Genomic DNA, 11,238 nt, shown 5'->3' with positions numbered 1-11,238 from the left:
GAAAATTGTTTACAATTATGCACCAAGCAAAAGTCAAACTCCTTATATGTGAAAACCTACTTCGTGATAAAAGGGATTCTGATTAATCGGCACTTCATCATGTTGAACAAAGAGCCTTTCCTGAACATACATAATTATCAAGTTCATATTAATTATGTTGCACTATTTATCCCGTTCTGCTGTCATGGGAGCAATTGCTATAATAATTTTTTTATCTTCATTTATGAAATTATTTTATAAACTGACTTATACTGTCTTTACATTGCATTTTTGTTGTTTACTTTTATTGCACATTTTTTTTGCTTATTTATGGTGGAAGGAATTGGAGATCATACAGTTTGTTTTGGTTTTGTGGGCCTTTTTATTTCACAATCCTTCCAAATGTACAAAAACAAAGATGTGTTACAAAAAAAAGGAAAAAAAAAAAAATCACCATTACCATGAACCCCTGTGATGACGACAACAACAAAAACAAAAGCAACGGATGACTGCAGACTGGTATCGAACCAAAGTGCATCAGCCTGAGGTGTAGTAGACAGACCAAGGGAAATAGAAATCTCAATTTTTCAAAAGCTGTCCCCTCTTCCCTAAAAATTTGTTTTTGTTTTTAAACATGGGGCAGACCCTTGCCACCACCTCTTCACCTTCCACAGTATTCCCAGAGCAGCGGAGGACCTAAAGGGAGGACCGCGTCTTTTTTGACTTCAGAGCATTCGGTAGTTCACTAAAAGAGTGGAATATAATTTAGTTCTTTCTCTTCCCCAATCCTCCTCCTCTGGTCGTGGCAGCGGGGGATTGTTGAGTTCCTGTTTGGAGCTTTTTATAGCTCTGCCTTGTCATCCTTCTTCTTCTTCTTCTTCTTGGACTCCTCCTGCATCACTAAGGGGTTGGAAGCCTCCCTCTTCAGGTAGGAGATGAAGTCGCTGGGCTCGCGACCTCCCTGCAAAGAGAGTGATGAGACGGGATCGTCAGCGCAACTACCGACAACAATTCACCTGGCTGATGTTTACTGCAGCTGATACTCACTTCGTATTTCTTTGGGCTCATCTTGTGTCCAGCTGGAGAAAAGTAAATTGTGGGGAACCTGGAAAAGCAAAGGTTGAGGACATGCATAAGAATTCACATTACTAAATTATCGTAGCATCAGAGTGAAATTTCTTTTCATTGACCAGCTTGCCTAAAATGACACTTCTTTATCTTAGACATAAGATCAAGTTAGTCTCTGTTTGATGAATAAAACAACTGAATGAAAAAGTAAATGAGAAACGCATGACAAGGTTTTTCAGTGAGTTTCAGGCATTATAGGGAGCATATTTTGTTTACTTCAATTGTGATCCTGTCAAATGAATCAAATCTATAATATCTAATCCAGTTCTGAAACATTAATATCATCAGTGTAAGTACAGATAAAACATACAATATAAACTACAACCCTTCCTCATCCTGAGGCGATTTGTTAAATATCTTGAATAAACGCATCACAACCAATCTCCACCATACACTTCTGTGTACTGACACTTAAATGTGAACTTAGGTCACATAGTCTGAATAAAAATGTTCCTTTAAATTTAGAATACTTTATTTCTTTCATCCACAAAGCCTTAATGCTTGTTGAGGTCTGACGGAAGCCTGAACATTACACCAAGTGACTGATGACTCACCCGCTGACTTCATATGGAGATGGCACATCGTTTGCTGTGGCATCCATCTTGGCAATAACAATGTTGGGATCATCGGCCAGCTTTAGAAGCAGAGAAGACAAACTGTTACATGTTTGCGAGACGGATCACTAAATCTAAATTATTTACAAAACTAGTCTGGTCGGTCTCTTGTGCTGATAATAACAACCAGAAAACCAGCAACTACTGACTATAATGATTCTAATCAGGTGTATGGCATGAAATAGAGACACCAATTAACTGGGTGACAGAACTGTTATTTACATTTTATTTATAATGAAAGCATGAAGTGTTGACTTGCAAACTTTTGCTAGCATTATCTTAATCTGGGAAACAATAAAATAGCGGAAGGTTGGAAACCTTCCCCTCACCTTCTCTCCCAGCTCGTTGTATTTTGGCTCCAGGTTCTTGCAGTGTCCACACCACGGAGCGTAGAACTCGATCAGCACGTCTTTGCTGTCGTCATTGACGATGGAGTCAAAGTTCTCAGCCACCACAACCTGGAGACAAACAGTAGACGTTAGAGGTCGTGTCATATTAAAGCACTTCCTTTGTGTACTGGCCTGCTGGAGTATTTCTGGTGACCCTATATTAATACCTCTGACTCAGGATGAGCACAGAGCACTGAACTGAACAAACTGCTGTCTGTAAGAGCTTGGAGCTGCAACTGTGTGTGTGTGTGTGTGTGTGTGTGTGTGTGTGTGTGTGTGTGTTGTTAGCCTTTGTCTAGTGGCTCACACACAGAGGACGTTGGAGGAAAGAAGTAAATGTTCTAAAGTATGATTACATCTTGCTACAGCTGATGCAGAAAATGTTCGTTGCCACAAGTGGCACAAATTGTTTGCATGTAAAAACAGAAACTTGCAATATGTCGAATCGTTCAGTAAAAGTTCATCACAAGTATAGACAGGACTGTTCGACTGCTGAGCTCGTAGTTGATCCTCGCTAACCAGGTCTGTTATGTTTGCTAGCAGCCTAAAACAGTGTCAATTAAATTCTACAAACATGGGCTAATGACGATAAGCAGCCGTTTGATTAACTGTGGCCAAGTTCATAAATTCAGTCAGAACTTCAGAGCATCATCTCAACAGTCATTTAGAATTTCAGTTTCACTTTCAGAACACAAAGCAGCATGTTTTAGTGATTTGGGGGCTGCAAACAAACTGTTCTCTGATTGAATGTTGGCGTTCATAGTAGAAGTAGTGCTAAAACTGGTTTTGTCATTAAAACTAAATATAACACAGTAAAAATACAGTCAAAGAAAAAGGTTGGCCATTAATTTTATACTTAGAAAGTGAATAATGAAAGGGGTTTCATCACCACAATGTACTGACATTTACTTAACATTTGTTCAAGGAGGAGCTTTTAATTCTGATTTAATGCTGGACAGAAACACACAATGCATAATATGTTATCTGGTGAGTAAAACATGTGACTTTGTCCACAGTGCACTGATCATCCCATCACTGCAGTATTACTGTCTATAAAGTGATTATATATGTAAAGTGAGATCACTTTCAAATTTATTAGGCAAAACACTTTACTCCAGAGAGACAAAATATGACTATAAGGCCTATTGTATGCATCCGGCTACTTAAGCAATAGCATGTTGTTGGAATTTAAAATAAACTTCGTCCACACCAGGAGTGTCACATCAATCCAAAAAAAGGAGGACAACAGGGGAGTAATCTCTCTCTTTATCAATTGTGAACAATTATGTATGCATTGCATGTTTTGGTATCTTTAAAACCGTGTCCTGACTTGTCACCTTCTCTGTTCTCTCAGGCTTCTTTGTCCCCCCAACAGAGGAAGTCTTCCTCCCAACCTCCCCCTTCTCTTACCCCTCTATGGAACATGGACTCCAAGCCCATGGGAAATATAAAGATCATGTTGAGAATCAACACTCAGTACAGATCTTAACTAGGACTAATTGCTCACCTTAACAGGCCCATCGTTGTTCTCTGGGATGGGCTCTGATTTGAGGTAGCGCTTCAGCTTGCCGTCAAAGTAATCTTGCAGGAAACGCTCCAGAGCTTTTCCATCACGACTGTTGGTGGATGAAAGACGTTCAAGTGATCAGCAAAGATGGAGAGTGAAGCATACAGAAACAAACAAGCCTAAACATTCAGGCTCAACTTAGACGCCACTGCAGTAAAACTCTGTTAATGTAGTGATAATCTCTTTTGTAGATCTATCTGACACCATGTGACTGTTGCACAACTCATCTTTTTATAACCTTTCAGGATTTTACTGGCTCAGGGCCTTCGGAGAGTGACTACTGAGGACACGACAGTAAGACTGAAGTCTGTGTTACCTTATGTGACACAGATGTGTGCATTTTCCTGTTATTCCTGACCATTTGCTAAAAAACGGTCTATTACGCTTATCAAAATTGGGAATATTTTTTTTATCATTATTCTCAATTTTGGTGTTAGTGACTTTCCTTTTTCTGCAGGCTAAGACCTCATTGTGTGGAAGTGGAGGGGCGCCTAACATTACTTTGTGCAAGAAAGAAAATTCACATCAGCACAACATCAAGACAGAACTTCAGCAAACCCAAAATACTGCCACTGTGCGTCTCATTCTGGCACTGATATGTCAATATGATCCGATCAATGTTATACAGCCACTGCAAACACATATCACACCTGTGGTTTCTAACTTTACTGAATAGTGTTACTATGTTACATAGTGGACATCTGGGTAAAAAGAATTCCGCATTCTTTTGAAGTCAACTAGCTAGTTAATGAGAAGTTGTGGGTATAATTAAATGACTAATTATGTGTACGCTATGGGTGGCGAATTTTGGTGTTTGCAATGCTCTTGTAAACACATTTATCTGGACTTACGAGAATTCCTCAGTCATGACGTATTTGTCTCCCTTGGCGGTGCGGATGGCCACCAGAGGCAGTTCTCCTGAGCCGCTCTCCAGTCCAAACTCGGACACATCGTGGCTGAACATCATCTTGTTGGCGACGGCAAAGTTCAGCTTCTTGCCCTGATCCAGGAAGCTCTTTGCCACTTTCATCACTCTGTAAAACGTTGGGTTGGTTTAGGATGACATGAAAACAGGTGTTGCTTATATTTCATTACTGCTTCTTAGAATGTGGTTAACTGCTGCGGAAGAAAGAGACACAGTCTTGCGTTCAAAGGACCTGTGAGATTCAAGATTAAGCTGAGAGAGTCCCTACTGCATGGTGCTGAGGAGAGAACAGGCCAAGTGGGACATTAGAGACACACACCTGTTCCTCCAGTAGTTAGAGCCCTTGGGGTTTTTGTCGTAGTCAACGTCATAATAAGCCACCAGCAGGTCTTTTCCTCTCAGCTGGTCTTTGTTGTCGTCCGTCATGTGGGGACAGATTCCAAAGCTGAGTTGAAGAGCAACACAACGGATCAGTTTACAAAGTAATTTAAATCTACAATTTACATTCTTTTGGCCATCTTTTATAGACAACCACCAAACACTTGGGCTGTTAAATTTTGTATCAGTGTTTACGTCTTCTAGGAAAATCACAAAAACTGCCAAACATACTGACACTAACAAGTAAACAGGAGCATTTTGCATCATGTGAACCTGGGTTTAGTTTAAAAAAAAAAAAATACATATATGAAAATACAGTGGTTCTTCTGCAAACCCTCTTACAACTTTTAGTGGGAACATGGGTAAATCATTCATAGATGAAATAAGCAGATGACTCCTGTAATCGATTTAGTTTCAGTTTCAAGTGAAAACAAACGTCCTGTGACAGAGGCCAATTTTCTTTTTTTTTTTTTAAAGTGCTTAACAATACCACAGGAAATGGCATGCTAGTGAGCTTCACACTTACAGTATCCTGACCAACCAATGTGTTCTTAAAAACTCTGGTGAATCAATTTTAGAATATATTTTCTAAATCCTGGTCTTGGCCAGATCACCCTGTTGTACTTTTCCTGCATTATATAGATCATCTACAGTCTCATCTGCACTGTATAAGTCTGTATTGTATAATCGGATCTAGTATGTTTGTCTGTTCAAATAAGAGAATCATTTATCTATTTAGCCTTAAAATTCTATGACACCAGTTTATTAAGTTCAACAACTGGTACACAGTATCAAAAACTTTGTTAGTGTCAAATTGTATTTCCCAGATTGATCACCCAGACTATCTGAACTGAGCTACGACTGACTGGACATATCAGCAACTACATAAAGTCCTGTTGGCACTGGGCCCTGTGAGCAAATATGTACCATTACTATACAAGACGATTGTGAGTCTTCCTGCTGCCAACTATACCAACAAAGTAAACAGTCTTCCCATGTGATCTATAGGCACTGATGATAGAATGTGGATTAAGAACACAATCTCCACTAAAACTCAGCACTCACATGTTGTCCTGGATAAATCTCTTGACTTTGTTGCTGGTGAATTTCTCTTCGCTGAATTTGACTGAGCCGTCTTCAAACTTGTTGCTGAGTCGTGGTGGACGGAACAGAATAACTCCCCTGTAAAACAAAAAACAACAAGAACTGTCACTGTAGTTCTGCCACATTGACACCAAGGATGTTGGCAAGATCGAACATGTGAGGGTTATTTAGATTTTCTTTTCAAAAGTCTGTGCTAAGGGACTTGTGTCAAACCAAGACAGAAGACTAGGGTAAATGCACCAGTGTACTAAATGCAGAGTGAGCTACTCACTCTCCATCAATGCCCTGGCTCTGGAGGAGAGCTTCAGAGTTGGTGTGGGCAAACCGGTAGTTGTCCCTCAAGGCACTGGCTGCCTTCAGGAACTCTGCCTGTGCTGTGCTCTTGTCATCAGCAAAGAACCCTGTGGGGAAACATCAGTCACATTCAGATCAGGATGCAGTATCCACCATTTTTACTGACCAAGAACTATACCACAAAAACATCTGAACAATGGTTCTATTATCTAAGACAGCAGCCTATAATGTAATATCAAATCTAGCCGACTCACATGCTCTGAATTTAAACTAACAGTATACTAATAAGATATTTAGGAAACACTAACACTGGTGGCTACAGGGAGGCAATCACTAGAAAATTAACTCACCAACAACACTTGCATCTTGATCTGCAATAAACTTCTCCAACTGTGCATCTTCCTTCAGCTCCACAGAAGCTGGACCAGCCTGTTTCTTTAGGAAGCTGACAATCCCATCTACACAGAGCAAGAGAAAGGCAGAGAAAGAAGGCAGATAGAGGTAAAAAAATAAATAAATAAATAAAAGTGGCCATGAGAAAGCATAAATAAGCATGTATAGGTTGTATTTGTGCAGATACAACAACAGGTATGAACATAAATTACACTAGAATAAAATACCTGCAGTTCTGGGACCCTCATATGGACCAGTTTCCTCTCCATCCCTGAAGATCTTCAATGTTGGGTATCCACTGACACCATATTTGCTGCATGTGTTGCTGTTGGCTGTGCAGTCAACCTAAGGGGAAAGAAAACAATTCACTTTGTGACGAGGCACAGAGAGCACTACAGTTCAGAGTGCAGGGAGCCACACTAAAGTGAACAAAGTTAAGTGAACTGCATTATGCAATACCTTGACCAGTGAAACGACACCCTTCAGTCGCGTGGCCGCTGCCTCATACTCAGGTGCTAGCCGTTTACAATGGCCACACCTGAAGGAGAGAGGATGCTTATCAGTCAAACAGAAGAACACGTTTCGGGTTTCAGCTTATGATCCTGCGGGAAATCTACTGATTTTGCTGCACTGGAATTTAATATCTCTGATGTAATTCAGTGAGGGTTTGAAAAATTCTAGACACTAAGGCATCAAAGAATAAAAAAGGATTCACAGGACTGAAAATAATTTAACTTAAAGGTAACCAGTATTAGGTCCAGTGCACAACCCAAAGACAACTGGTTTATTGTCACAGAAAAATAGGCTTCCAAGAAATATTACCATTATACACTTGAACCCTGCAAAATGGTTGGAGTTTTAGCTTTGAAAAGTTAGTTAGACACTACATAGAACAAAATGTTCCATTTAGTGTTTAATTTTAAAAATTTAAGTTACTATACTGATAAAATACCATTTTATTTAAGTTTGGCACAGTGGTACACGTCACAGTTCATCTAGACCAATCAGAGGTGGACACCAAAACTTCTCTATCCAATCAGATCATTACAACAGTATCAGGACACACCCCTAACTTCCTCATAGCCCCATTTGTACGTAGTTTCCATTGAAGAAGCATCCGAATAATAAAAATATACGTCCAAACGTAACCTCTTACATATTTGCAGCTTATTGTACTCCCAAACTGTGGCAGTCCTTACACCGCTGGTCCAACTTAAAGAACGCTAACAGTGCAGATAATAAGCTTACACCTTTTCGCTTGTAGCTAACATGCTAACGCTTGGTCCCTTGCCAATTGTCCAGATAATTTGACAGTACGGACTCTCTTAACACTAACGATTAACAATGATTAACAAATTGCATGAATTAAGTGCGTTAACGCCCCCCGTAGATACATTTACTGTGTTATAACTTATGCGAGTGAACGTCACTGAGCTTAACCACGAAACAAGTAAGCTAGCATTAGCATTTTTCACATTTGCAAACAATTCATTCCTCAAATACTCTGAAAAAACATGTTAAAAGACTCACCACGGCGCAAAAAATTCCACAAGTGCGAGTTCATGGTCTCCAATTTTGCTTTCGAAATCGTCATCCGTGTAGTCAAGCACATCACTGGCCCGACTGAGCCCCGCGAGAGCGGCCAAAAAGATGAGCCTCAACATCGCACCCTGCGCGACCTAAAAGGCTTTTCACTGTTAAATGCAAACAAAAAAGTTTGAATTGCAATTCGGGTCCGTGGCGACCCCTCTTCGGCTCTTTAGCGACGTGAAAGCCAAGGCTGCACGTTCCTCGTACAGGGCCAAATGCAGACTGGTGGATAGAGAAAGAGAAAGGGACGAAGGCGGTGAAGACGTTCAGAGAGGCAGCGGGACCGCTCCTAACCACAGTGTGGCAACCTCCCATTGGTCCGTTCACCGTGTCACTCTGGCTCAATTAGCCAATGAGAAGGAGGCAAGTAAGACATCATGGTCTGAGAACCAATCATCATACGACTAAATCAAAACTCCTCTCACACGCGGAAGCGATTATGTCAGTTCACTGCTTCATATCGTGGATTTTAAATGAAGTGCAAACAACTCTGAGTGTTTCTATTACGGCTAGTTATGCTGTTTATTATGCCAGGCACATACACCTGCCCTGCCCATGCGTTTATAAGACCTCAAAATACCGATGCAGAGCTGAAACGTAGCTTCCAGCTGAAAATATGAGAATACAGTAGAATACAGCTTTAATGTCCCAGGTAGGTATCAGTATCAGTTAAAATTAATGAATACAGTTAGATACAGCAGGTAAATGAACAAACACCAAAAAGTATGCACACAAAGTCTGACACCAGCAGCACTGTTGTCATTGTCAAAGTTGTCAAAACTGAATTGAATTGTCAATAGTTACCAAAACCATCCAGTCCATGTCAACCATATCAAAGGTGAAATCACCAAATAAGACTTTTTAGTATGGTTCTTAATGTGAAGACATAAAAGATCAATGTTGGTGACTCAGATATGCTATACCAGAAGCACACCGTCATCATCATTGAAAAAATATTCCAAGCCCAGAAGCGAAGAAAATATTTAGATTTTTGTGCTTAAGTAAAAGCTCTAACACCACATTGTCTAAACAGTGTATTTCAAATAATTTATCATCAATTTATTTTTATTTTTTTAAGGATTACCTACTAAAGATAACATCAAATGAATCAAAAATACAGTCTAGACATTGTTAATGTGGTAAATGACTATTCTAGCTGGAAATGGCTGATTTTTAATGGAATATCTACATAGGGGTACAGAGGAACATTTCCAGCAACCATCACTCCTGTGTTCTAATGCTACATTGTGTTAGCTAATGGTGTTGAAAGGCTAATTGGTGATGACAAAACCCTTGTGCAGTTATGTTAGCACATGAATAAAAGTGTGAGTTTTCATGGAAAACGTGAAATTGTCTGGGTGACACCAAACTCTTGAATGGTGGTGTATGTATTAGGCCTGCGCCTAACATTCTTATCAACACCATCATTTTTAAATTGATTAATGTGCAGTTATTTTCCAGATCAATTGTTTTGCCTGTAAAACATCAGAAAACAGTGACTAGAGTCCACTATTTCCAAATTACACCCCAAAGCACCAAAATATGCTATTAACTGTAACATTACGACAAGGAACAGCAACAGATTTCTACGACCCAGGCATTGGGGCTAGAAAAAGTTGATAATTTTTGCTTTAAAAATGGCCCAAACACTTCATCAGTTCTGACAATATTTCAGATTAATTTTCAGTTGTGCAAGAGAGATCCAACCACTGGCAAACTGCTGGCACTGCTGACCACTTTTATCAGTTCATGTGTACCAATGAACCAGTGTCCTGGTGTTCTTAAACTAAGCACAGCCTTGGCTCAGATGTCAGAGGAAAGATCAACACACTGATCGCTGTGCCGATGTGCAGGTTTGTTCGGTCTCTGTGCCACGTATCTGTTGTGGAAAAACCAAAGCCTCCAGGATTTAGTGTGCTGGAGCCATTATCTGAATTAACTGTCATTATCTCAGTTTATGATGATTTTAGTCTGCATCTGTCCACTTTTGCTGATTCTTTGACATCCTGAAGCAGGAGTTGAAATGCTGTTTTAGTAGACACCTGTCAACTGGTTTTGGTAATGTGATCAACTGTTAATTTGCTTAAGTACAGCACAACCTACAAGACTCCAGAATGTTCACTAAATTTTGAGCCCTGTAGCAGGATTTTGCATGTTAAACATATTCAAATGAATAATATTTTTGTTTCTACTGAGCTCACTTGGTGCAAATTTCTAAATGAAGTTATCTTAGTCAGAATTACACCGTTAATTTGGTGCAATTGTAATTTTTTTTGGAATTTTTTGAATCCAGCTGTAAAACTACATCTCTAAAAAAAACTCTGAATCTGTCATTCAGCCTGTGATCCCACGACATGTTTTGTGTACCATTTTAAACGTTGAGGTGGACAGACACTGCCATGACTGTCATTACACAGTAGCCAGTTATTTACTTTGTGTGTTGAACGTTTTCCTTCTTTATAAAGCTGCAGTTATATCACCAGGACAGCAGGGGGAGCTCTCTGATAGCTCAAGGCACCACACAATCATTGCTTTACAGCTTTCTGTTCATGGTAAGTCACGTTAAAAATTGACCTATATTCAAAGTGTCACATGAATGCAGACCAGTGATGTGAAGCCATAAAACACTTCATCTGCAATGAGATTTAAACTTTTTTTTTTTAATTTCATTATCCCACAGACATTAGCATTACCTTTAACCGTGTCCTGTTTTATCTTGGTATATCATGCATTTTTATACTACTTATGATTGTAATCTGTACTATTAAATGCCACTAATGGTGCAATTGCTGCCCAAAAATTAAAAAGTACCTGCTTCAAAAATTTAATAACTGCGCCATTTACTTGTTCACTTTCACTTTCTCATCAGATTCCTGT

At 39.6% G+C, this 11,238-nt stretch overlaps 1 protein-coding gene across 1 annotated transcript; it reads right to left on the bottom strand.

The window, feature by feature from the left end:
* Positions 1–337: 337 nt before the first annotated feature.
* Positions 338–8,604, bottom strand: pdia3 (protein disulfide isomerase family A, member 3). Its single transcript, XM_023272623.3, has 13 exons — positions 8,302–8,604; positions 7,231–7,309; positions 6,999–7,116; positions 6,729–6,836; positions 6,356–6,485; positions 6,046–6,162; positions 4,922–5,047; positions 4,529–4,711; positions 3,618–3,726; positions 2,051–2,179; positions 1,662–1,741; positions 1,027–1,084; positions 338–940 (listed from the first exon to the last, which is right to left on the bottom strand). Exons 1-13 carry the CDS (start codon positions 8,433–8,435, stop codon positions 821–823), a joined length of 1,491 nt encoding a protein of 496 aa, XP_023128391.1. The 5' UTR covers positions 8,436–8,604; the 3' UTR covers positions 338–820.
* Between the last annotated feature and the right edge of the window lie 2,634 nt (positions 8,605–11,238).

The sequence above is a fragment of the Amphiprion ocellaris genome, chromosome 3 (assembly GCF_022539595.1).
Source record: "Amphiprion ocellaris isolate individual 3 ecotype Okinawa chromosome 3, ASM2253959v1, whole genome shotgun sequence".
Taxonomy (NCBI): Eukaryota; Metazoa; Chordata; class Actinopteri; family Pomacentridae; genus Amphiprion; species Amphiprion ocellaris.
This window is presented reverse-complemented; position numbering and strand designations above follow the sequence as displayed.